Below are 27085 nucleotides of genomic sequence, written 5' to 3'. Positions count from 1 at the left end.
GTCAAAACCCAATGAGAGGCTGGAAAATATGGTATGTCTACAGCCCTCTGTCATAAATGTAATTTTATATTTTATTTATTAATTTCTCTTTGATTTTGCAAGTTTAGTGCATTTGTACAAATGTCCACCCCCAATTCTTCCCTCCAAATCTTCTCAAATACTCCACAACATAGCCCCACCCTAATTTCATGTCTCTTTTCTTTCTTGTTCTCACATCCCCTCCTTCCCTTCACCCTTCCTTTACATCTTCACTCCCTCCCTTTCCCTCCCTTTTCCTTTTGGTTAATATCCACACTAGATAACTATAGGATCCTCTACCTCCACACCATCCCCATATCCTCACCCAATGGAGTTATATCTTTGTGTATTTGTTTTCCAGGTTTATTGAAAAGCCCAGTGAACAAGACAGCCTTGACACTGATTGCTGTGAGTTCTTGCGTCTTGGCCATGGTGTGTGGCAACCAGATGTCCTGTCCACTTACTGTGAAGGTGACTTTGCATGTGCCAGAGCACTTCATTGCAGATGGTAAGAACCCCACATCAAAAATAACCCATAACTACTTTTCACTTTATACCCCAGTGGTTAATATCACCATGCATGGCACAACTTTGGAATACTTTAATACACAGCACAGGAACAAAGGGGCATCCCATAGCTCTAGAAGAAGTACTTACTTTAAATGCCTGATTATAGGAATTAGATTACAGAGTTCCTTTACTATATGTATAAGGATAAGGTTTGTTAGCTAAATGAATATTTCAAAAATGAGTGAAGAAGGAATGGGCTCCTTCAGAAAATTCTAACAGTTTGATCAAGCTTCTCCATCCTGTTCCAAATTAAAAATGCCCCCCAAAGGGTATTAGGTAATTAAAAGCATATGACAAAAAATGTATGAGTTTTACTACAATTTTTGAATGGTCTGGGGAATATTCATATCTTGTTCCCTATTACTGTGCTTTACAAGTATCTTGCAAAATTCTACCATTTATTCTTCACCCAATTAAATTGAATTAATGAGACACTGTAGTCACCATGGTCATTAGCAAAATGTTTCCAAGGAACTGATTAAGATGCTTAATGTCTATTGCTAAAGTGTCCTCTAAAAATGCCCATGTAGTTTGCTTCTTCCAGTGGGGTGTGCCGGCAGGCACCTGCTCACCAAACCTTTCTCTTCACCTTACTATCACAGCTGTGCTAAAGCTTGGCATGGTTACACCTTTTAAAAAGGTGTTCATGAGCATGTAACTTAATTTGCATTTTAGTCCTTAATAGTTAAAATATGTTCTTTGATGCCTTCATACACATCTAAGATGTATCCTATTTACTCTCACTTCCCACCCCTGACAGCCCCCATCCTCCCTTCAGGTTCTTCTCTCACAGTCATGTCTTTTGGTTTTGTGACCCACTGAGTTCAATCAAGGACATTTTTGTGACCATGGGCTTACAATTATCAACTATCCACTGGAGCTTGGTGGGCTCATCACTGTATATACAACTGAAGACAAACTGAAGACATTGTTTCTCTTTGTCTAGAATCATTCATAGCTAATAATTATGCAGAACTTGGAGTGTATCCCATTTACTCTCCCCAATCTGTAAATCAACCTAATATTTAATCCTTTTACCATATATACAACTAAATTATTTTAAATATAGTATAAACTTGTGACTGTAACTGTACATGTTTTGAGTGTCAGGATTTTTTATCCCTAATGAATCACATGTACATATAAGACAGTGTGTGTGTGTGTCTGTGTCTGTATGTCTGTCTGTATGTGTGTGTGTGTGTGTGTCTGTGTGTCTGTGTCTGTGTCTGTGGGTGTATGTCTGTATGTATATGTGTGTGTGTGTGTGTGTGTGTGTGAGAGAGAGAGAGAGAGAGAGAGAGAGAGAGAGAGAGAAGGAGGAGAGACAGACAGACAGCTGGACAGAAAGAATAAGATAGAAGAAACAGAATTTATAAGAAAATATGAGCAATTTGTTTCATGGAGCTCAGGGCTAGATGAATTGCCAGAGTCCATGTGTGGCTGCAAAATTAAGATGGGAGGACAGTGGTGATAAGCATGAACTGCATAAAAGCCACAGTGAAAATTCATACCACTGTGAATGGCCTGTCAGCCCTCCCAACACACACTTATTATCACTCACCAGTCACTAGTCACTAGCTGTTATATTTTAAGAGATAGACATACCCAAGCTTTAGTTATTTATTTATACACATGTAGAAATGTTGATCACTGGAAGCTAACTTGCTCAACACTGGAGTAAAACAGTTCAGTTGCTAAGAACACAGAGCTAGAAGTGATGCAAGCCTTAATTCAAATTTTTGTTATCTTCTCTACTTCTCCCTTCTTTGACTGGGTCTTTGTATGTACAAAGTCGGGGTGATAGTTCTATCTGACTCATAGGTATACTGTCAGAATGATGCCTATTTCTTCTAAATGGTTAGCAAATTTTCAGACAGCATGTACCTGGAGAATAGAAAAATAATAGGGGCACCTGTAAGACGAATCTTAAATAGTCTTATTAATAAAAAAAAAATCTCGGGAGCCAGGTATTGGGGTGAATGCTGGAAGATCAGAGAAGCAGAACAAACCACAGCTAACCTCACCTGGCCAACTTCTCAGCTAATCCTGTTTCCTCAAACTGGAAGCCTCTGAGTCCTCATCCAAATGGATCTCAGCTGAATTGCTGCTAAAAGCCTGAAAGTGTAAAAAGTCTAAAAAGCCTCTAGTTCTTGGTCCTCACGCCTTATACACCTTTCTGCTTCCTGCCATCACTTCTTGGGTTTAAATGCATGTGTCTTTCCTAAGCGAGACAGGAGATCTCAAGTACTGGAATTAAAGTTATGTGTCGTCATGCCTGGCTGTTTTCAGTGTGGCCTTAAACTCACAGAGATTCGGATAGATCTCAGCCTCAGGAATGCTAGGATTAAAGGCATGTGCTACCACTGCCTAACCTCTATGTTTAATATAATGACTGTTCTGTTTTCTGATCCCCAGGTAAGTTTTTTGGGGTGCACAATATATTAACCAAATTTCCCTTTTTTTGTTTAAAATAAATTATAACTAGTGTAAGAAAAAGTATATACAATAAGTATATACAATATATACAGTCAAGAATTACATTAACAATGTCTAGTCCATTAACATGTGACAGATTCAGACAAGAAACTCCATTATATATATTAACAATGTCCAGTCCATTAATATTTGACAAATTCAGACCAAAAAATATTTTCATTATTTATCCTATTTTGGTGAGTCAGTGCTGTGGGATGTTCTGTATGGCAAATGTGTTGCTCTGATTGGTCAATAAATAAAACACTGATTGGCCAGTGGCTAGGCAGGAAGTATAGGTAGGACTAACAGAGAGGAGAAAAGAAAGAACAGGAAGACAGAAGGAGTCACTGCCAGCCGCCTCCAGGACAAGCCGCATGTGAAGATGCTGGTAAGCAACGAGCCACGTGGCAAAGTATAGATTTATGGAAATGGATTAATTTAAGCTATAAGAACAGTTGGCAAGAAGCCTGCCACAGCCATACAGTTTGTAAGCAATATAAAGTCTCTGTGTTGACTTGGTTGGGTCTGAGCGCCTGTGGGACTGGCAGGTGACAAAGATTTGTCCTGACTGTGGGCAAGGCAGGAAAACTCTAGCTACAAGTCCAGTACAAAGTTGTATACAATATACCAAAATCCAATCCAATGTAAAATATTTAAAACAAATAGTTGCCTCTCAAAAGTAGATATTCTACCTTTTTAACTTATTATTTCTGTATCTTTTTTTCAGATTAGATTCAATAATCTACCTATAGATTCAATATTCTATAGGCACCTAAAAAGATGTAGAGAATTTAGGGGGTCAAAATACAACATTGCCTCTCAGAGAAAACATTAAAGATGGCCCGGGCGGTGGTGGCACACGCCTTTAATCCCAGCACTCGGGAGGCAGAGCCAGGTGGATCTCTGTGAGTTCGAGACCAGCCTGGTCTACAAAGTGAGTTCCAGGAAAGGCACAAAGCTACACAGAGAAACCCTGTCTCAAAAAAAACAAAAAAAAAAGAAAAGAAAACATTAAAGATAATTCAGAAACTGGGACATGAACCCCCATCAGATGGAAGTGACTTTCCCAATTCAAGAAAGAAACACACATCATCATCTATCTTCTCTAAGTCCATGGGAATACTAAGTTCAGGTAGTACTTGATGTCAAGAGACTGGATGTGTGTCCAGTTCCCCAGTTCAGACCCAAGTCCTCCTATCTCAGAATCTCTGCATGTGTTGTTCATCTTATCCCTTCGATAATAGTCCAACATGTTTCTTACTATCCACAACTGAAACAGAAGGAAGAGGAATTAATTGATAAAGCCAGTCTTCTGTGGAGTAGAGAAGAATTTAGGAAAGATCAGTCATTTACTTGATAGTGGGCAGGGCACTGGCTCTAGTTCCTAGAGAGAGAAGGTTGTTACATAACAGAAGGATGCACAGAACAACGGTAATGCCTATTTTCATGGACCACTGTCATCATTTTGCACTGACAACCATAAATGAATGATGATCTATCTTAAATACATAAGTGCAGACTGAGGGTGAACAGTTCAATGATATTTTATATGTATTTATACAATTAGATTATATGTAGTTTCCTTAAAATGACTGGATAGGTTGGTGGAAAAATCACAATGAGGCTTGTCAGGAGAGCAGCTCATGTCAGTTCTAAGGAACTCCAGTTAAAACCAGATCTCCTAAGGACCATATTGCTATAGCAGCTTTCATCCTTTTTCACTGTCCCCCAGGACTCCAAACTGCCAAGGTGTTGGCCCTTTCTCCGTAGGGGAAGCTCTCAGCCCATCTTATGCATTGAGCTGTCCATAGGACTGAAATATTAGATGGGGCTGAGTAATGTATCCTGTCTTCAGAAGAAAATGAATTCTGACCTTGTGTTACTTTATAGTTATACTTGATGCTTACTGCCTATTATGGGGAAAAGGTCAAAACGACATAGCACTTGTCCAGAGCCCAGCTGGCAAGAGCAATCGATAGTGACACAGTTGCTATCCAAGCCTTTGACAACTCTTACCCTTTCCTCCCCCTCCTCGTGGACTCCATCAAGACCACGAGTGGCTTTTGTAGGCTAAGCACACACTGAAGCAATGTAACAAATCTGCACATAAGCTTACCGAATTTAGCATTTTTCTCTAGCTGCTATTTATAAGTCATCTGCACATGTCTTATATCCCCCAGAGCCTAGCATTAGTATTTGTGAGGACTAAGTAGTTCCTTGATGGAACTTGAGAGTTATGCTATATATTAGTTTCCCATGATCATAACCAATGCCTCAGGTAAACAACTTTAAAGAATCAAAGATCCTGTTGTGGCTCATAGTTTCAGAATTTCCATTCATGAACACCTATCTTCATTGCTTCTTGCCTCTAGCAAAACTATAACATCATGGAAAAAAGCCATGATAGGCCAAATTGTTCATCTTGGGTCAACTGGGAAGCAAACAGAGTAGAAGCGGTAATATGCATCCTTGGAAGGTGCACTCTCTACCTAGTGACCTATTTCTTCCAACTATACCTGACCTCCCAATAATGCATATATATTGCAGTTATGCATCATTTGATTCCATGAGAACTTTCATTATCCACTTTCCTCTTAATGATTACATGTACCATTTTGGGACTAGACGTACAACACATGAGTCTTTGGGGGAGACTTTCTTTCCAAAACATACTATATGCCAATATCTCTATAAGTCTGACTTTCTTTCCATGCAACACATTTAGTCACCCCTTGAGGTCCCTTGGAGTTGTCATGAAGCTATTTGGTTTGTCCTATACTTATTAGTGTCCCATGGCTAGGTCTGTCTGATATCATACCTCCAGTGGTTTCTCACAGCACTGAATACAATGAGTGTTTTGTTGTTGTTGTTGTTGTTGTTAGTTTGACTTTTGTCTGTTTGTTTATTTTCACCACTAAGGTGATTGATGTATTTTCCTTAATAACAAAGGTTTAGGCTTCATCAATACTGCTAAGCATACTTGACAAATAGTTATCAGCCAACATTAAAAGACGATCTTAGCTGAGATGTTAGTTTACACTTCCCTAGAAACATCCTTTGTAAGACAGGCTATCTTCACATTTCAATATGGAAAGCAAGTAAAAGAGACTACATGTGAATGAATAATCTATTTAATAATCTATTTAAATCAATTATGTGAGGTAGTTCCAGTCTATCATAGGTTCCCTGGTCCAGGATTTGCTGTGGCTTAAAAGAAAAACAAAAATTATTGAGCATATCTGTTATATATCTCATTGTATACAACTTGGTTACTTAGATGTAGACGAAAATTGTGAGGCAGAATTTATCACCTCCATTTAGCATATCTGAAAAAATAAGGGTTAGAGTGAAGAAAACCCATATGGAAGGGGAGAATATACGAAAGCTTAATTCTGCTTTTACCACCATTCCACATCCTACCATTTACCGAGTTTTCAGCAAAGAAAACTCTGCAATGATGAACTGTGTTACTTGGAGACCTCGGAATGTAAAACTAGAACTCTGAGTGTGGAAGGTGCAGCCTTGGTTTGGAAATGTCCTCCTCTGCTGTTGACTGTGTGACTTTGTGCCCACTCCCTAAACTTCCTAAGCTTCTGTTTCATTATCTATAAATTGGGGATAATAGCATACTTATCGAATGGAATTACTGTGCAGAATAAATGAAATAATTCTCATAAAGCTGTTAGCTCTGTACCTAAGACCTAATGGCTCAATAAGTCAAATAAATGCTAGTAGTTGTGACAGTGTTTTCTTAATATTAGAAGGGGGTCATTGAAAGGTAATGAGTCCCTATCACAGAGATCCTGGGAGAACAGATGACCCCCATTCTGTGAAGTCACAGAAGTGAGAAGGCATGAGTTGCGTTAAGCATATATTCAGTTTCCGTGGGAACCATTTTTATCAGAATCTAAATTATCAATCAACTTCATTTTTGAAGGTTTTTACAATATGTTTGTTTCATCTTTAATATTCCATCCATGATTGTCATGCATTCTTTAATGAAGCTCAGAAATAATGTAAAACTCTGAAGTTTTGGGGTTGAGGAAACAGAGTGTATCCCAATAGTTTTCTAACCTAAGTCATGAATTTAGCTCCTATGCACACACACACACACACACACACACACACACACACACACACACACAGAGAGAGAGAGAGAGAGAGAGAGAGAGAGAGAGAGAGAGAGAATCAATAAAGCTACGACACATATAGATATGATTATTATAGAATATAGAAATATGCTTCTGTTAAAACATGTTTTTTTATTCAGGTCAATTTAAACTATTAACCTCATCTTGTTGGTTGAAGTAAGAGGGTTGTCAAGCCTCCTCTGTTTCTTATGACTGAGTCATTTAAATTCTGATGGTTCTTTCTGAGCCTGGAAAATCAAGTATAAATGCCCACATATCAGGATGCCCTAGTTTATTAATATGCCACACTGTGGATGTTTTGAACACATATTTGTTTACAATGAATCCTGTCTGCATTTATCTGCTTCCCACGACTAGTTCTTGTCTTTCAACCTGAGAGAGTAAGCTAATGCAGGGCTTTGTGACTTTAATGAGAAATGAGGTTCATAAGTGACTGCAGAGCTAGTTTGCAGTGATTTGAACACATGGGAGGAGTATTTTCAGTCCTTAGAAGGGAAAATTACACCACACTGAAAGTGACTGCTTAGCCACAAGCTGCCAAGCAATTTATTTTAGAAAGTAGTTCCTCAGGCACCCTGCTCTCTGGACTCATCCCAGGCTTTGTTTTAAAATGTTCAGCGTTAATCACACATGTTCAAAGGAACATCATGAAGCAGGTTAATTGGTGGAAGCGATGCACAATGTGGCCCCTGCTTTTTTCATTCCTAACTCATCTGCACAGACTTAATGTTGTTAAGACAAGTGGACTGTCTTGTTTCTGTCTGCTGCTCTCCAGACCCTGGCCTGTTCATTATTCTATGTGAGAAGCAACCCTCCTCACTTCAATGATTTGCACTCCTCCCATTTCTAAGCCCGAACGACTTCTCTTCTTTCTCAATAACACCTTCATTATATACCCCCAAGATACTGTTACCATCTTTGAGTATTTCATACACCTGTATTTTGCCTTTCAAAAGACTGCACAGTCTCTCTCTGAACTGCTGCTTGTGTTTCACTGAAATGGCTGCATTACCCTGAAAACTTTTTCCTCTGGCATTAAAACAAGAGTCTACACTCCAGTTTTTGAAATTTAAAATGATTATATTTTAAGAAAAAAAAATCTCAATATGTTATGTTTTTCCATAAAACCATTCAGTGACTCCCATTGTACTTTATTATCAAGACTGAACATGCCCTTTCTAACCCTTTGAGGCCAAATCCTTAAATACTCACTGTTGTCTGTCTTAAGGCCTTTGCATATGTGGCCCTCTCTACTTCTCCCCAGTTTGCCACCTTTGTTCAACTGTGATTAACTTCCCCTTCCCCACCCCACCTTATATAGATCCTTTGTTAATTGCTCTCTTTCAACCTAACTTTTTTTCCTTTATTAAAGGCATTTCTATTTGCAATTGCACAACTATTTGATTAAGGTCAATCTGCCTTTCTTGGTTGCAAATTATATATTTTTCATACATTGTGTTTAGCACTTAGAACATTACCTAGAACAGTTGTCTCTTTCCCTGAAACATTTTCCCAGTGGGAAAAAAAAATTGAAGTGGTTATAATGGAGAGAGTTAAATTTTCCCCAGGGCAAGGGATTCAGGGTATTCATATCCCCAATCTATTATAATGCCTAATGGACACTCTGACATGGTAAATATGTAATAAACCACGTCTTTCGAAGAATGAAGGAAGCAATGGGTGGCAAGTAGATCCAGATGCCCTGAGAAGATACAGCATCAAGAATAATAGCGCCAGAACCCGAAGGCTGCCTCCTGTGATTGACTTTCCTCCCCACAGTTTCTGCACTCATCCCCGAAGATAAGCAACTCCCATCAAACTCACACCCCAACCCTGACACCAAAATGAAACAAGCTTTATCTCAGAGCCCAGAAAGAGGGGAAAATATAAATTGAGCTGAGATTCAGAATGCCCAGGGGGGGAGGAGGCAATGAAATACCAATAAACCATATTAATATGCTGAAACCAGGAAGAAGAAGTTGAACTCCAACCCAGACTTAATAACTATACGTGAGCAAGTGCAGGCAGAAGGGAAGGCTAGGTTTCAGTCAGAATTAAAATGAGATCTGTAATGAAACTGGTAATATAATTATAAACTGTGAAAGCTTTTTTTCCCCTCTGTCTTATTCTTATATTTAATGGGCAACTTGCTCAGCAATGGCTTGGCACCGGTGCTGGGAGCTGTGGATGCCCCCTAGAGTGGACTCATTTTTTTTCCAAATCTCTTCATTAAGAACGTCTAAATTCAGAAAACTGTAGAAGGAAAAAATATGCTTCAAGCCGTTTCTTCCTTAAATAGTAACCAAGCCCCAGGTTAAACGTGACAAGGAGTCTAGGGAAGAACAAATCTAGGGAAACCATTCTAAGCCACAGAACATGTTCAAGCCTTTATAGCTATCACAACAGCCAGTGGGATTGAGAGTTTTAATGACACTCTACGCTAAGATATTAGCTTGGCTTCCAACCAGAATGAATTGTTCCTAATTTGCTTCCTCGCAAAGGAGGAAACTGTGTTTGACGTCCACAATTAGAGACTAATTTCTATGTTTTGATCACAGACTGAGTTCAAAACTATGTTCCCAGGAACTGGAGGACAGAGGGTGGTTACAAAGGATAGTAAAATTCCATTTTATCTCAGTAATCATTCTATCCTGTCGTTTTAAACACAGGCTTCATTTCCTTTTAGACTGCAAGGACAGAAAGCAGGTTGGGAGCTCCCATGAGATGGAGCTCAAGTCTCCATCGGTCCATACTGTACCATTGACAGCTTGGTTTTCGCAAATGATGTGAGAGTGGGCTACTGAATTAGAATGTGGACGAAACACATAACGAATGCAAGTAGGTTACATAACACATGGAGAGGTGAGATCTAGACCCTTCTGCCTCCTTTCTTTGAGACCTCCAATATATTATACCACCATCACAAGCTCCAGTTGTCTCTTCTAAACACAATGTTAGGCCCCTCTGCTTAGAGAAAGCATCAGTTCTCTGATGCCTTTGAACCCTCTTTGCCAACTTTAAGAGTGAATATGATGATGAGGGGGTAGTACCTGCTCTTATTACTTGTTTTTCCTTTTCCTATTTATAAAAACAACACAGGGCTTGGAATAGGGTTTTCATGCATAAAGCTATAGAAGTAAAGGAACTAATGATATTGAGCTTACTTTCTCTCAACTAGAAAGAATAAACTAAGTACTTAAATTCTTGAAGATCACTGTTACTTTATTCTTACAGTCTATTACACAGTTATTTTTCCTTTCTCTTCTTCCTTCCTCTCCTCCTCTTTCTCCTAGTTTCCCTCTGGTCAGTGTATTTTGGGATATTATCGTCTCTGTGATATGCTCACATCCTAGGGATGTAGAGATAGATAACACCAAACTGGCATCTCCCAGTTTAGTGGCAAGTACAAGATGAAATACAGTGTGGACGTCCTATAATGGTGTCTGACTGGATGCTGTGAAGAAGCAGATGAGGGATAGCTAAGAACTCTGAGCTGTGAATGATTCATGTTGCTGAGGAAAGGTGCTTAGAATATGGTACCCAAGCTAAGTGCTATAGCTACTGACACTTCCCTAGTGGGTTATGGGTGATGGCGTACTTCACAGTAAGGGAACAGGACACTTCTCTCTGCATTTATGTAGACCTTATATGGAAACGTCCTCATATTGCAATAACAATAGCAACTAATAATGAGAGTCATTTACAGAGCTGTTGTTAAGTGCCCTCCCCTGTGATAAATGTGTTGCAAAGTATTGCCTCATTTAATTTTATTACCTTATGGACTATGTCCACTCCTTGTAGTGTAAGGACTATGTGAACATACATAGGTCATGTAAGAACAAGCATCTTTGTTCTCTGTCATTTAACTCCCTTGGTGTCACACATGTAGAAAGAATCGTTTCATATTAACATGGATAGAATTTGCTAAACAAAAAAAAAAATCACCCAGTGACTAAAATATAGTCAAGTCTTGTCCTCCACTAGTATTTCATGACTCTGGGTGAATCTCTACTTCTTTAGTTCCCAGTTTCTTCATTAGAAATTATGGGAGAAACTCAAAAATCTACTATCTTTTGAACATTTTGAAAGTGGAAAATACTAGTGATTAAAACTGGCAGGATGTTACAGCATGTAAAATAAGTCAGGCACAGAAAGACAAACACACATGTCCCCACTCATATAGAAACTAAAATATGTTGATCTCATTGAGGGAGAGAGCATAATATTGGGCACTAGAGTCTTGGGAGAGGGAAAGAGGACAGGAGAATAGAAAAGGATTGTTCATTGGATATAAAAGTGCCATTAAAGAGGAAGATTATACACCGGTTCCTATAACATACTGTGGTGACATGGTTAACAATAATTTATTCCATTTTCAGAATGATTAAAGAAGAAGACGTTAACTATTTGCAAATCAAAAGAAATGATAAATATTTTTTGGTGAGGGATGTGCTGTAATATCATCCCTGAATTAATGAATATATAGTGCTTACATGTGATAAAGTATTGCACTGTACCCCCTAAACGTTTACATTTCTGGGTCAACTTAAAAATATCCATTGATTGCCGGGCGGTGGTGGCGCACGCCTTTAATCCCAGCACTCAGGAGGCAGAGCCAGGCGGATCTCTGTGAGTTCGGATCTCTGTGAGTTCGAGGCCAGCCTGGGCTACCAAGTGAGTTCCAGGAAAAGGCGCAAAGCTACCCAGAGAAACCCTGTCTCGAAAAACCAAAAAAAAAAAAAAAGAGAGAGAAAAAAAAATATCCATTGATGCTATGAGAGATGAGATCTCCTATTAGTATCATGTCAGTGTCCTAAGTCTTGTCTCGTCAAGCTGGTTCCACCCAATCTGTGTAGTGAGACCGTCCCTGGGTGTAGATGCCGAGAGCAGAGGCAGCTGAGCAAACTTTCCACAGCCCACAAGTTGCCATTTGAAGAAAGCTTAGAAGGATCCCTGCCAAGTTTCTCTGGGGAATGCAAGCTCCCAAGGCTGTCTGGATGAAAAAGAAGGTGGTGGGAAGTGGCTTGGTGGGGCAGCTCTATCCCCAACTCTAGCTCTCAGCTCCAGATGCCAAGGGATCTTCAGCATCTTCCTTCAGTGCTGCTGAGAGTATGGGAGGAAGAAGAATGCAGTGTTTTCAGAAGGAAGATTATGAGAGGAGAGGAGTAATTACAACCTGTGCATCCCCCGCCCAGCTCTCAATACCCAGCAAAGCCTTGCTATTTTGCTTTCTTCCTCAGGGGGCCCCTCTGGGTATCTAAAGCAAATATGTCTGCAGCTGCTCAGCCTTGAGGTTTACTGAAACTGTTGGTAACTTCTGGAATCTCTGCTAATGCCCTGGGCATCTGATCATCAGCTGGACTTGTTTCTGTCATCGACTACCTGTGATTCCCTGTTTATTCCTTCCTTTCTTTTAAATGCTTCACATTTGAACTTTATCAGTGAATCCACACTTTCAGATGTGAAGCTGACATTTGCTGAGCCAGAATCAAGAATCAAAGCCATGGAAAAGCTCAAATGTGGCCAGGATTAAAAATGGATGGGTAATAAAGAAAACATGAGATATAGAATAAAAGTCCATCCATAAGGTTCAAATCAATACTCCCCCACTTACTAAATATGTGTCTTGAATGAGTGTTAACACTTCTCCTAGCCACCACTCTCATTGTCTGTGAAAGAGAAACCATGGATCCCTACCTTACAGGGAAGTGGTAAGGATAAATTAGATAACTGCCTGAAATTTTTCAAATGACTTGGTCAGTAAGTGCTAATTATGTCCTTAATGCCATCATCCCTTTGCTGAGTATTAAGACAGGTATATTGAAAGACTTTAATAGTTGATTAACCTGAAGCCAGGGAACACAAAACCAGAGTTAGCAAGGTTGTCAAGGAAGACTGAGTATTTCTCACTGGATAGATGTAGATGAATCTTAAAAAGAGTGACTTGGGTCTTTCACCTTCACAGGACATAGGATCGGTAGGGATTTAGAGTGAACATATGTATTTTTTTAAGGATGATATGGGAAGGATAAGGACAAGATAGATGGTGTTCCAGCTAAAAGGAGCGACACAAAGGAAGGAGTGGACAGACAAGGTGGAAATGCTAGGATTTGATGTGGGTATGAATGGGAATTCAGGGGAGTGCCAGCCTGAAGAAACCCCCTTTTTTATAGTTTTGTGACTCAGATCTACAGCCTTTCACATGCTAATCATGAGCTTGTCCAATAGATGTAATGCACAACCCATGTCCAACTTATTTATTTATTTATTTATTTTGGTTTTTTGAGACAGGGTTTCTCTGTGTAGCTTTGCACCTTTCCTGGATCTCGCTCTGTAGACCAGGCTGGCCTCAAACTCACAGAGATCCACCTGCCTCTTGCCTCCTGAGTGCTGGGATTAAAGGAGTGCACCACAACCGCCCAGGTCCATGTCCAACTTTTATCCTAAAAAAATGACAGTGATGCAGCCACTGTTTGTTTGTTTGTTCCTTTGAAAGAATGACTGCAGGGGAAGAGGAAAAAGGGCAATACAAAAAAGATTATGTATAGGTATGAAAATGTTACAATGAAACACATTGTTACATATAATTAATGTATGACAAAAACATGTTTAAAAAGGAGGGACTAGGAAGATGTTGGCTCAGTGGGTAAAGTGATTGCCATGGAACCATGAGAACCTGAGTTTGGATCCCTAAACTAAGAAGCCCAAGTTAAGGCTGATAATACAGCTTGGCGGCAATATGCTTGCCTAGCATGCACGAGGCCTTGGAGTCTATCCCCAGCACTGTAAAGGTGTGTCTGAGAGAAAAGGGAGGCAGGTTGAATAATTCCCTCTTGTGGGCTGTAAAGTGTGGTAGGTGAAAGGTAGAGTACAAATGCCAGAGTCTGTGGATTCAAATCCTGACTCCAGCCTCACCCTCAGGAAAATGAGGACTCAAATGCACCAAAATTCAGGATGTCATTGTCAAGAATGGATGGTCACTAGCTGCAAGGGTCAGGCTTCTGATGAACACAGTTGAACGTCAGCTATGATAGATTCCACTCATGCACCATCTCCCTGATATGAGATTATGAATCAGATGCCAACCCCCTGACCACATTTGAAGGATATGAGTGAAAGCAAGACAAGGAAAAAATGTAAGCAACTATGAAGAACACATAGTGGTAGGACCTTCAAAGCCCTGTCTGGGTGAAAATTATTAGTAAAGGATGTCACTGTACTGTGTAAGCAAAATTAATTTGTCAGCTATCAGAAGGCTGCTCTGCTGAATGTTTGATTGGGTGGAGCATTATCTTAGCACCGTATTGGGGCCAAGGTGGAGGATGGAGAGAGTGTCAGCCCCCAGCACCTACACAGGTGCCGACCTGACCCAAGAATATGAAGCTTCCAGAGATGGATATTTCCTGAAAAGACTTAAATGCAGCATTAATGGGCTGGACACTGGGCTTGCCTTAGAAAAAGAAGCCTAAAAGGAGGCCTAGGGACCTGATGTCATATTTGAAATATAGAATCAATTAAAATGGCAGCTTCTACCACCTTAAAAGGGAGCAGATGGGCACAGGGGTGAGGGCACATGGTGGGCACACTGCCAAGAAACTAGCTTAGCAATTTTCTAAATTGTAGACTATTAGAACAGGAAGCTATCTTCACTCTCATATTTGATTATTCCCCCACATTAAGGCTTCACACACTCCAGCTACATACACTAGATGTTTCCTGATGGCTCAGGTTCTCTTTTTATCTCTTGCAAGTAGTACTTTTCTCCTGCATCAGTCTTCTAACCCCTACACTCCACCTACACATTGTCTTCCACATGCAACTCATGTGTGGCTTCTGTAGACAATGTTCTGTGACTTTGCAGAGAAAGTGGACATCCTTGCTTTGGGACCCCAAAGTTTCCTATGTATTTAAATCCCAAGGCTGATGATATTCTCTTATAAACTGTTATCATACTCCAAATATACCACTTTCAAGCAAGGATTCTTTCTTCCCCTTTTATAACCACCATATTCTCTCATAGTGTGCAGTATGGGATATTAGTTGTATATTTAGATCCTTTCCCCATTCAAGATAATAAATAAAACCCATAAGGTCTGAAATATTCAGTAGCACTACTGTAACTACAGTCACTATTGGAGCTTTATTTTTAAACCCCAAACACTAATAAGCCAAGTAAACAAAAGCTTCATACTTTCAAAGCTCTATAAGGACTAATACAGAAGACAGATAATGATGTTTTCACTGAGGTTGTCCTGGAGAGCTTCTTAGACAAAAAAATAATGTGAAGTAAACACTACAGCTTTGTAAGACAAATTGCTAAACGATCTTATTAATTTAAAAAAACCTGGAGCCAGAAATTGGGGTGAAAAGCTAAGAGATCAGAGGAATAGGACAATGTTGGAATTAAAGGTGTGTGCCACCATGCTTGGCTCTGTTCCCAGTGTGGCCTTGAACTCACAGAGATCTGGATGGATCTCTGCCTCCTGAATGCTAGGATTAAAGGCATGTGCTATGATTGCCTGACATCTATGTTTAATATAGTAGCTGGCTTTTTCCTCTGATTCTCAGATAAGCTTTATCAGGGTGCACAATATATTGGGGGACACAATATATCACTACATAGCTTCTCTCTAAAGAAACATGTTTGAGGATGAGATGAGAATGGTTTGAGCAAAAGAGAATTACCTCCAGCCTCTCCTCAACTAACCTGTTGCCTCCACCCTCAGGACCATATGGTTTTCTCATGCGTGATGCTTACATCCATGTAGGCAATAGAAACATATTGAGGAATCGTGCTTGTTTCAAAGTCAATGAAATATGCCAAGTTCGCATTTGGAAGCCTCTGGCCTCATCATTTCAATCTCCGAACTTCTAACTTTCCCCCACAGAGAATCCCTCCCACTAGGAATCTAAGTAAACTTATGGTCCAATATTCATAATAATAACTAATATGTTATAGCTGAGTAGCTTGGTGTCCTTGTGGGATTCCTAACAGTGGGAGTGAGGTGGTCACTGACACTTTTGAATACCTATGGGACCCTTTCCTCCTACTGGGTTGCCTTGTCCAGCCTTGATGTGATGATATGTACCTGGTCTTTTTGTAGCATATTATGCTGTATTTGGTTGCAATGCCTAGAAGGCTGCTCTTTTCTGAAGGGAGATGGGGAACATGTATCTGGGGGAGAGTGGAAATTGAGGGAAGACTGGGGGAAGGGAGGGAGGGAAACTGTGATCAGGTTGTAATATATAAAATAATAACAACAACAATAATAATAGAATAACTGGTAAAACTCATCATGTGCTACTGACATGTCTAGCAGTATGGTAAGCATTTTACACCTAATACTTTATTTAATCATTTAGAATGTGCTCACATATAAAATATTCCATGTTCCATATGTGCTGTAGGGTAATAAAAGTGCTCTTCCGCAGAAGGCATAACAGGTTCTACTTCCATGATTCTTTCCTTCTCAATGAGGAAAGATTGAAGCAGATTTTCAAAGTGGCAAAGTAAACAGTGGTAGCATGTTAAGCAGCTGTGAATGTAATTAAATCAAGGAGGAAGAAGAGAGTTTGAACTTGCTGTTTATCATGGGGCTGATCTCTGAAGAGGTGGCATTTAAACAGATGTGAAGGGGTGAAAGGGGAAATGTGCACAGGCAGAGGAAGCAGCAGGCTTGAAACTGTCTGAATGGCTGCAGGGATGGAACAAGGTCAACATGCTTGGTGTAAATGCAATGAAATGGATTGTAGAAATGACCAAGGGAGCAGGCACTCTTCCAGAGGAGAGGCATCTTTGTTGCCACTATATGCCCAAGAGAACTGAGACTGTGAGATATAGAGAGCTGAGAGCATTCTCTGGGACATTTGCCATCTGTTCTGATTATATGCATTTAAGTTGGGCTGCCCCACTTTGGGGTCCCATCTAACCTGTCGAACAGTCCTGAATAGGGGAGTGAGAATTGAGAAATAACAGATAGGAAAAATAGAGACATAGATGTAAAAGAAAAAGACAGAAACATGGGATCGGCCTTGAGTTTATTTCTCACAGCCTTTTTACACCCAAAGCAAGGGGGGGAATAAAAGACCACCCCCTCACAAGGACACTATGGTCCAAGGTACAAACAAGTATAAACACCTCCTTAATTCTCAAGATGTCTGGCAACCACGCCTTTGGCAAAACATCCTGTTATCCAGCCTTGAAGAGTAAGACATCTGGTAACCATGCCTTTGGTGAAACAACCTGTTATCTAGCCTAAAGGGGCAAAGACATGCTTGAACTCACTGACCTTGAGTCAAGATGGAATCACGCCACAAACTGGAGTCACTGTGGGCCCTCACAACCACTCCACTATGTAAGCTAATGCTCATGTGAAGCTTAACCATCTCAGTTCTGGTCACGTGCACCTCATTTCTCCCCACCACTCTTACTGTCTCAGACCATTTCATGTGTCTTCCTTCCTGCTGGCATAGGTGTACTAATTCTCCAGTTATCTCCATTCTTCCCTCAGAGTCAGGAATCTCATAGACTTGTTTCTAAATACCATGTCTCGAAATCGGACCAAATATGCATATAATACATATATATGTATATACACACAAACGCACACATATCTACCCATATAATTCCCATAACCAGTTTATTTAACCTCTCTAGTGCCCATCATCCAGCTGACATTGGTCTTTATTAGGTCCATTCCTTGAAGAAAACTAATTATACTAAGCAACATGAATATCTAGATTTTCAAAGGTTGAATAAATCAGTCAGGTAAAATTTTAGACAGCATGTGCCAAATACTCGTTAAAGGAATTCATCCCATCTCTAACATGTTCAATTCCTACCTTTCTGTGTTGCCACAGAGGATGCTACTTGGGAATCTCAGTGCCCTTTTCCATAATGGAAATAATGATATCCAAGAGAAACACATCAGCAAATAATGGTCCTTTTTACCCTGGGATACTGTTTGTGATTATTTCTCAGAAGTGATTTTTAATTGTTTCATCTAAAAGGTATGCATCTTCTCTGCTCCCTCTGCCTCTTTGTAGAGGCTTGTGAATTGGATCCAGCTATTAGTAGCACTTACTAATTTCCTCTGAGTCTTGCTGGCTGAAGCACCAGGCTTGGAACAACTTTTAATTTTGTTTTTAATTAAATTTCAGTTGTTTCAAATCATTCACTTTTAATGCCATTTCGTTGCGGTCCTTAGAGATGGCAAGGGCTGTGCACTCTTGTTTACGCACACTCATGAGCTGATGTGAATGTATCCATGGCAAGGCTAAAGACTGACTCCTGGCTGAGGTCCAGAACAGGAACAGGCAATTAGCAAAGTAGAAATGAGTCACAAAATGGGCTTTTGTTTGTGCTGTATTACCTTGAGCTAATATGTTGCTTAAGCAGGAGGCTTGGTTATTGTATTTGTTTTTGCCAAACTATATTTGAACAAAGCTACATTCTCTTTTATTTCATAAGATTATCAAATATACAAAGGTAGTAATGGTACTGAGAACACTAACATTTATTAAGCACTTATTATGTGTCAGGTAGTGTTTTAAGCACTTTACATATATTGCCTCATTTACATTAAATGTGAGTAATTTGAAACACATAAATTTAATTTACATATATTACCTCCCACATTCCTATGAGATCATTATCCACATTTTTATAGCTGAGTAACCAAAGCCCATTTAACTGGATAGTTATCATTTGGTAAGCTAGTGGCAGGGCTAGAACATGAATACTGGTTGCCTCATTCCCTGTTTCTGCTTTTCAATACTGCCTTGGATTTTTTTCTCTCACTCTGAAAACACAGTAGGGCTTCATCATCTAAATGAATTTAGCAATGAGAAAGAGGATTCATCCACTGGTTCTTTACAAAAGTGAAATTGACTGAACTTTATTTATCCTTTCATGTGGCTTCCATCGTGCCTATTCCTGGTGGGTAGATTGTGTATGCACCATAGGGTTTGATGTAGAGACACAAAATCATGGCCTGGCTACTGAACTGTACATTCACCTAGACTCTTAACACCCAAGAATGGACAATTAAACTTGAAAGAAAAAAACATAAATATATACAAGCATCCTGGGAATCTCCTCATTTGGTTAAAATCGTTTGCTAGATGGTAAGCTGGATGAAAACAGCTCCATCTACTTTCTATTCCAGAAGCTTTGCTACTTTGTGGTCTTTGCAGGGGACATGATTTTACTAAAACTATCTGCGCTCTTTCTTTTCTACTACTAAACATGCACACATATATTCACACTTACATTTATACACATATACATATACAGAGGTATGCACTTACATATATACACATATACATACACACAAATAAGCATATACACACATGCACACTTGCAGATATACACACACATACTTTGCTTGATACCCACAGAGCTTCTTTCCTCCTCCAGAATGCTTGTCCACAGTTGTGATTGTGTGTGTTGGTGATACTACTTGTGCCATGCCCATCTACCTAACATTATATGTTCTCTGTAGACAAATGCCCTGTCTTGTTACTTGCTGAACACTAGGCAGGATGGACATGTAAGTGGTGCTCCCTAAATTTGTTAATTATTGAAATAAGCACACTCATTAGTTAAACACAATACTGTAAAGAAGTAAAGTCACAGGAGATGAAGTAGAGAATCTGGAGTGTGCAGCTCACAATTCTACTTTCAAAACTATGTACCTTGGACAAGGCAGAAAAAGGCACTTGTTTGTTATCTTTAGCTTATTCATCTACGGTATGGGAGTGAAAATGTGCATATATGAGGGCAGAGTATAATCGAGTGCCAACTACTCTTCAAAACATTTTCCACCCATTAACATACTTCTTCTTGACAATACTCCTAGAAAAAGGAAGCATTAATTTCCTCATTATTCTCAGATGAGTATGTGGAAACACAAAGTGGGCAATATACTTGTCCAAGGCTACAGAGATATGAAAGAGCTCTAGGTGACTTCAGCACCTCGAGTAACTCTTTCTGGAAAGCAGTTTGGTATTGGGTATTAAGGTGCAGGAATGGGGAGGTGGTGGTAACTATGCAGTTCGCCTCCTTTGCCACCATTTGATAACACTTAAGACAGTGCTTTTCAGACAGTGGACAGGAAGTACAATTTGTCATTCATGCATTCATTCAGAATGTTTTAATGATTGTCTTCTAAGGGCTAACCATCATAATAAAAGATGTCCATCCAGCATGTGTTGGTTATGGTTTCCTTTAGAAATTTCATTTTCTTCTTATGGAAGAAGCCCCAGCACATCCACATCTTGTCTCATGAGGGAAACTCAGTGAGTATGTGCTGAAATCAGATTCTTTGGAAATGACACTACAGTAATGAGAAAGATGCTTATGCTGGGCCATCAGGGAAGGGACCAGGTTTGTTAAGTTATTTATGTGATTGCTGTGACAGACATGATTTAAGGAAAGGAGGGTTTATTTATGCTCACTGAAGATATGTTCCATCATAGCAGAGAAGGCATGGAGACAGGTGTGTGAGGCAGCTGGTCACATTGTACTCAGTGTCGGAAACCAGAACGATGAATACTCACACTCAGATGGCTTTTGTTCATTCCAGGACCACTGTCCATGGGTGCATCTCCCCACCCTAATTAACTTAACCTAGAAACTCCTGCACAGACATGCTCAGAGGTTAGTCTGCTAGGGGATTCTGCCAAATAGGCAATCAAAATTAGCCATCACACTGAGTCACTGGTAGGTTAAAGGGAGACAGACATGTTTCATGGCCCTGCATATTCCCGAATGTGTGGACAAAGACAAGGAGGTGAGAATCTGAAAATTACCCACAGGTACCATGGGTGAAAGGAAATGTACCATTAGTCCCTGAGCCCTGGCTAGGCTCCCTTCTTTTTATTATGCCAGCAGACTAGGTCTATATTTCTGGCAACAACAACAACAACAAAAACCCACCAATACCTATGTGCCTGACTCAATACTACAACTTTATATCAACTCTAATCTTTATTTCTTCCTAACTATACGAACAGGACAATGTTACTCATTATCAGGATTGTTACAAAAGAGTGATATAAGCATTAGCAAGAGATACAATATCAAACATGTCTTCATTCTCATTTCCATTCTCTCTCTGCTGAGTTGATGACCTTTTGATGTTTATCTTCTAAATTTTCATTACATATATATATATATACATTCTAAATTACTGTTTTGTTCATGATTGTTTCAGCTCTGAGGTAAGATCCTAAGTACCATTGGGCTAACTTACCTTTCTCACAAATTACAATCATCTCAATATGAAATCATGCACAGAAGTATGTGCTACTGGCCACTGTCCTATTTCTCAGCAGAGGAGCCCCAAGGCTCACAAAGTCAGGCCATAGACATAAAGGTGATCAAATGGCAAATGACAAGGCTTGAGTTTCATCAGTCCTTCTGACTGCAGAGCTAGACTCTTTCAAGTTGTCCCTTACCAAGTCTTTCTGAGAACAGAAAGAATGATTTCACTCTTCATGTATTGTATACTTGAAATAAGCATCTCAGTCACCCAAATCCCATCTTGAGCCCTAGAGTCTTCTGTTTGATCCAGAGATAAAACTTTATCCTTTCTTTTTTTAAGCTTCTAGAATTCATAGCAGTATTAAGCAGGCGAACAGCTAATTGCTGAGGATGCTACAGTATGGATAAGCTGCAGATCTCCTTTCTTATGCCACCCCAAGTACCAATATTACATCTTTCGGCAGCTGTTCTCATCTGTGCCAGACAGTAAAAGCTGTTCCATCAACATGAGCCTGACTTTTGGATGCTTTGCCTCATGTAATCTTTTGTAGTATCATAAAACAATTAGATTAAGTCTCAGCATTAATTTGAATTGTTGTCCAGTTTCCAGAAAATAGCTCTTGGAAATATTACATGTCCTTGGAGATATAAGTATCAAAGTACAATGTTATGCAATACAATACCTCTCTACTCACTCTAACATAGTATGATTTATGTTTCAGTCATCATCTTTGGAAGTACAGTAGTTAGAGAATGAACTAGATGTGAATATTCACATATTCAAAGTAAATTAAAACAAATAATTCCTTGTAGTGTGGACAGATTTTCTGTGAAGTGAGAATAGGAGACAGCCTAATAGCATTACGGAGTGCATTCTAATTTCTAGTTGTCAACAATGTAACTGTGTGTTTCAGGGTATACACATATGAAGTCCTGAAGCCTCAATTTCTTTGCTTTTCCTGTAGAGTGGGAGTACAAATACTACTTCCCCTCTGGGGATAGTTCTAAGGCCATTTAAAGAACAGCATCAACAGCAGTACAAATTTCAAACTGATAAATGCCGAGTGTCAGACACTCACAGTCCTATAACATGCATGCAAGTGCTACATGGATAATGCCCTTCACTGTCTTTTAGAGGAAGAGCCTGAGAAAGGAAATAGGAAACATATTCCAGAGCCACACAAATGGTGAGATAATGGGACTTCAAATCCATTTGGATCCAGGTCTGCTGATTTCAAGGCCTGTGCTTTTTTTTATCTGAAATTCTTCCCAGATGAAAGAAGAGTGTAGAAGGCAAGACCTCCAGAGACAAAACAGCAACACACACACACACACACACACACACACACACACACACACACACACACACACACGAAGTGCGAGACAGAAAGGCAGGCAGGTGCCTGGGTCTAATTTGGTTGGTTGGCTTGAACCAATGTTGTAGTAATGAAACAGATTCAGGGAGGAATTGCTAATATGGTTATTCTTAGTGCTCACAGTTGTGAGCTACCTTTGCCAACAGCCTTTGACATGTGTGCAGGCTCCTTGGGAGGAGCAGAGAGAAGCACATCATATAGATGAGGGCAGAAACAAAGAAGAGGGGAAGAACAGGGATCAGTTCAAGGGTATGCACTTACTTCTTATTTGCATCACGATTCACACTGTGGTCCCATATTTGGGGGACATTTTCCTTCCAAATGTGCTGATCCTGATTTTTCCAGGCATCCTTCTTGGGATCTGTCACTCCTGCAGCATGCCTTCACTCCCCTCCTGGCTAAGTCACCTTAGATAAGATTGTGAAAGTAAGAGGAGGAGATGCTGGGATGTGGTATAAGGTAGCCTAGGGGAAATGAATAAATGGGTGAGAGCAAGGGGATGTTAAAGAATGAAATTATAGGCAGGACTATGCTATTGCACAAATTCAGGAGTCCTTTTCTACACAAAATACAATTACTAATAGAATTGTGTGGACACATAAATATACAAATATTCCAGGACATATTGTCAGTTGTGTACACACACACACACACACACACACACATATATATATCTCACATGCATTATATGTGTGGGTAAGAGATTTAATTATATTCAGAAATACATTGCTTACTGTGCAGATTTTCCAAAAATAGCACACTGTAAATCTCTAACCAGAGACTACAATATTCATGGGTAATTCACATGAATTTTACTTAATGACATTGGAAGCTCTGTGAATTGTATTCCCAAAATTCAGACAAGGAAATGAGTGAAGCTTTCAGGATCGAATCTTCCTACAGTAACCCAGAAACAAGGGGTTAGACCAGGCTTGGAACTGCCTTCTTTGCTTCTGACAAAGCTCCTATCCAAGCTTCATTTTTACATTCATGTCTTACTTGGTCAGCAACAGAAAGGGAAAAATATTTTTCCTGTTGTAAAAGTCAAAATAAAGAACTTATGTGATTGGGAGTAAATGTCTACTATGTGCCTCTAAAGCCACTAATCTAGGCCCGTGGGATGGCTCAATGGGTAAACACACTTGCCACCAAGGCTCTGAACCCAAGTATGATCCTGGCAACTACAGTTTGGAAGGAGAGAACCCACTCTGGAAAGTTTCCTCAGCCTTATATTTGCATACATTAGTATGTATACTCCCCCACAATAAATGAATAATTTTAATTAAAAAATTAAGAACCACTAATTATATGTCTTAAGTAAAGCTGATATTTAGATTGGATCTGACCCATAAATCCCCAGTGAAATATTGAAGGAAATCTGAAAAAAGAAAAAAATTAAGAGTAAATAGCTACTTTCTACCTTGCACCAAAATTATTTCCTTAGAAATTTAAATGAGTTAAAAAACACAAGAAAGCATTTTCTGGCTTTGTTCTTTTTCCATTACCTAGCTTGGTACCAAATTGTCATGTTCCTTTGGGGAAAATGTTCTTTTGAAATAGTGAAACTTCAAACAGCTTTTTTCCAGACCCCAAACACCCCTAACTCAACTTGAAGCAAGACCAAGGGCATATAAAAGCATGTAGAATTCTGTGACAATCTGTTTTTAGCCAGACTTTGATCACAGTTTGAGATAGGGAATATAGAAAATGTTATTTAAAAAAAAAAAACTAGTCAATGCCCACAGGAAATTCCACATGGCACTTTTAAAAAACCTTTCATTTTAGTGAGTTTTGGGAAAGTAATAAAACTATTTATTTAGAAACAACTATTTTTTTTCTTATGTAGAACACTACATTTCCCATTGGCCTTCCCATGCCCATGTTGATTTTTCTCTGGTACCTAGTGATGAGCTCTTAGGTGATTCTCCTGTGATGTGATCCTCTCCTTCTTGAAAGAAGGGTGTTGTGAGCTGTAGTTTTGTGATGGGTCATTCAGCTATACAGGATCTGCTTTTGTTGGTCAGTGTGTATTACTTTAACCAACTGTGATCTTAGGATCTGTTCTAGTCCTGACATGTTCACATAGCATGGCCTTTGGAAAACCAGTTATACACAGGGTTCTAGAGGTAGTTCTGGCCATGCATTTCTTAGTAATGGGGATACATGCTTTGCCAGTGTTCAGGTATTATAATGTGTGCTTATACAAGCTAGGTGGCACCTCTTCCTACAAACTTGGTCTGCATATATGATATATATTGTTGCTCATATTGTCATGGTAAGCAAAGCACCATAAGATTTAATTAAGCATAGGAGAAAACAATATAATCAAGGGATGTGAAAAAACGAGATGTATGTGCAGACTACTGATATGTAACCCAATACAACTTTTTATAGGAAACTGCCTTCTTAAAATCCTATAGATGATCTATACTCTAAAACTGATAAAAAATTATAGGATACTAAATATGTAATGCAGTAACATTTATATTTAATAGCCTTATTAAATATTATGTATCACACATATCATTGTATATACTATACTTTACATGACCACCATGAGGAACCCAAACCCATGAGTAATGCTTCTCTTGTGGCGGTGGTAGTGTATGCCTTTAATCCCAGAACTCAGGAGGCAGAGACAGGCAGATCTTTGTGAGTTCAAGGCCAGCCTGGGCTACAGAGTGAATTTCAGGACAGGCTCCAAAGCTACACAGATAAACCCTGTCTCAAAAAAACAAAACAAAAGAAAAAACAACAACAACAACAAAAAAAAACCCAACTACTATAATGTCAAGAGGCAATAGTAATTCTCAGCTCCATGATAATTTTAGGAGACCACTGCATTATACAAGGTTTCTAGTTGCTCTTTATATAACATGTGATGGTACTTGGCCAATCCTCATAGGATCTTGAGCATATCCTTTCCTGCCTTTTGTTCTAGGTTTGATTGTCTATTTAAGAAGAGGGTTTGACTATAGTGTGCATCTTCAATGAGTATTATCACATCCACAAAGAGGTGAAAAATGGGTTTGAGGGTAATAAAATACTCCCCCTGTGCATTGTAAAAGTAAACCATAAATAACGTGCAATATACAATGCATTTCTGGCATTAAAATGTCACTAGTAAGAGAGAGTTTGGGGGTGGAAATCAGTAAACTTTCCTTAGAGAAAAATAAAGAAAAGTGTTTGGAAACTTCTTTTAGATGTCATGTATGATTCTCATAACATCATAAAGTTCTCGTCTATTATATGATTTCCAAGAAGATTATTCCATTTTTAAACAAGTTTCTATTTTTGGAAGGGCTCAACAATACAGTGCTTTCCATAAAATGACCTTCTTTAAAATAGCCATTGGGCATTTTCAGTTTCTCCTTAGCTTCCATCTTCTTAACATTCGTATCTTACTCACATGATATATATTATAACCTACATACCACTTCCTCTGTCTATCCAGTGATGTTCCAGTATTTAGAGCCAGATTGGACTTTTGGGGAATCAATGAAAAGGGCTTAGTTCAAACTAAGTTTTATATTTAGAACTTTATGCATCTCCAGGAATTACATGCATAGAACTTAATTTCAATTATTGGCTTTGTGATTTTACATTTATTATTGTATATGTTTTGAACAAACTTTATTCTGAGAAGTGATCTCTAAGGTTCCTTCATAATAAATAAAGGCTAATAATTATAACATACATAAGAGATATTTGCTCAATACAATAGAAGAGGTGTATTAGTTTACTAATGTTGCTATAATAAAGTACCAGTTTCAGAGAGGCTGAAATGTTAGGGGTGGTTTTCTCATAGTTATGGAGTCAGCAGTCAAAGTTCATGGTGTCAGCAAGATTGAATTCTTCTGCTATCTCTGTCTCTGGCTGGTAGCTGGCTGTTTTTTTCTCATCTTCATATAGTCCCTCCTCCTTATACATGTGTGGTTAATTTCTTCTTAGAAGTACATGGGTCATATTGAATAAAGGCTCCGATCAATACCCCCTTTTAACACTGCCTTTTTAAAGACCATGCCTTCACATGCAGTCACATTCTGAATCAATGCATGCTAGGCCTGCACCAAGTGAACTTGAAGGGGACACAATCCATCCCTTAATAGATAGAGGGCATGTAGGTGATGGTGAGAAGGTTGAACTTGATCCAATGTAAAGAGAGATTTAGTGGCAGAAGATGAGATAAAAGGAAAAGATGGAGATAAGGGAAAAGACACAGAGGTAAG

At 39.2% G+C, this 27085-nt stretch overlaps 1 protein-coding gene across 4 annotated transcripts in view; it reads left to right on the top strand.

Annotated features, from left to right (window-relative positions):
- The window catches only part of Astn2 (astrotactin 2), a 952034-nt gene that overhangs the window by 364911 nt on the left and 560038 nt on the right, over nt 1-27085 (top strand). For all 4 annotated transcript variants that reach the window (XM_076564364.1, XM_076564363.1, XM_076564362.1 and 1 more), the window contains one exon: nt 380-526. In XM_076564364.1, coding sequence (XP_076420479.1) covers nt 380-526 — 147 coding nt within the window. The remainder of the gene's footprint in view (nt 1-379; nt 527-27085) is intronic.

This window comes from Peromyscus maniculatus, chromosome 2 (genome assembly GCF_049852395.1).
Source record: "Peromyscus maniculatus bairdii isolate BWxNUB_F1_BW_parent chromosome 2, HU_Pman_BW_mat_3.1, whole genome shotgun sequence".
In the NCBI taxonomy this organism is placed as follows: Eukaryota; Metazoa; Chordata; class Mammalia; order Rodentia; family Cricetidae; genus Peromyscus; species Peromyscus maniculatus.
Note: the sequence above shows the minus strand (reverse complement) of the source record. Positions and strands in the feature narration are given on the sequence as shown.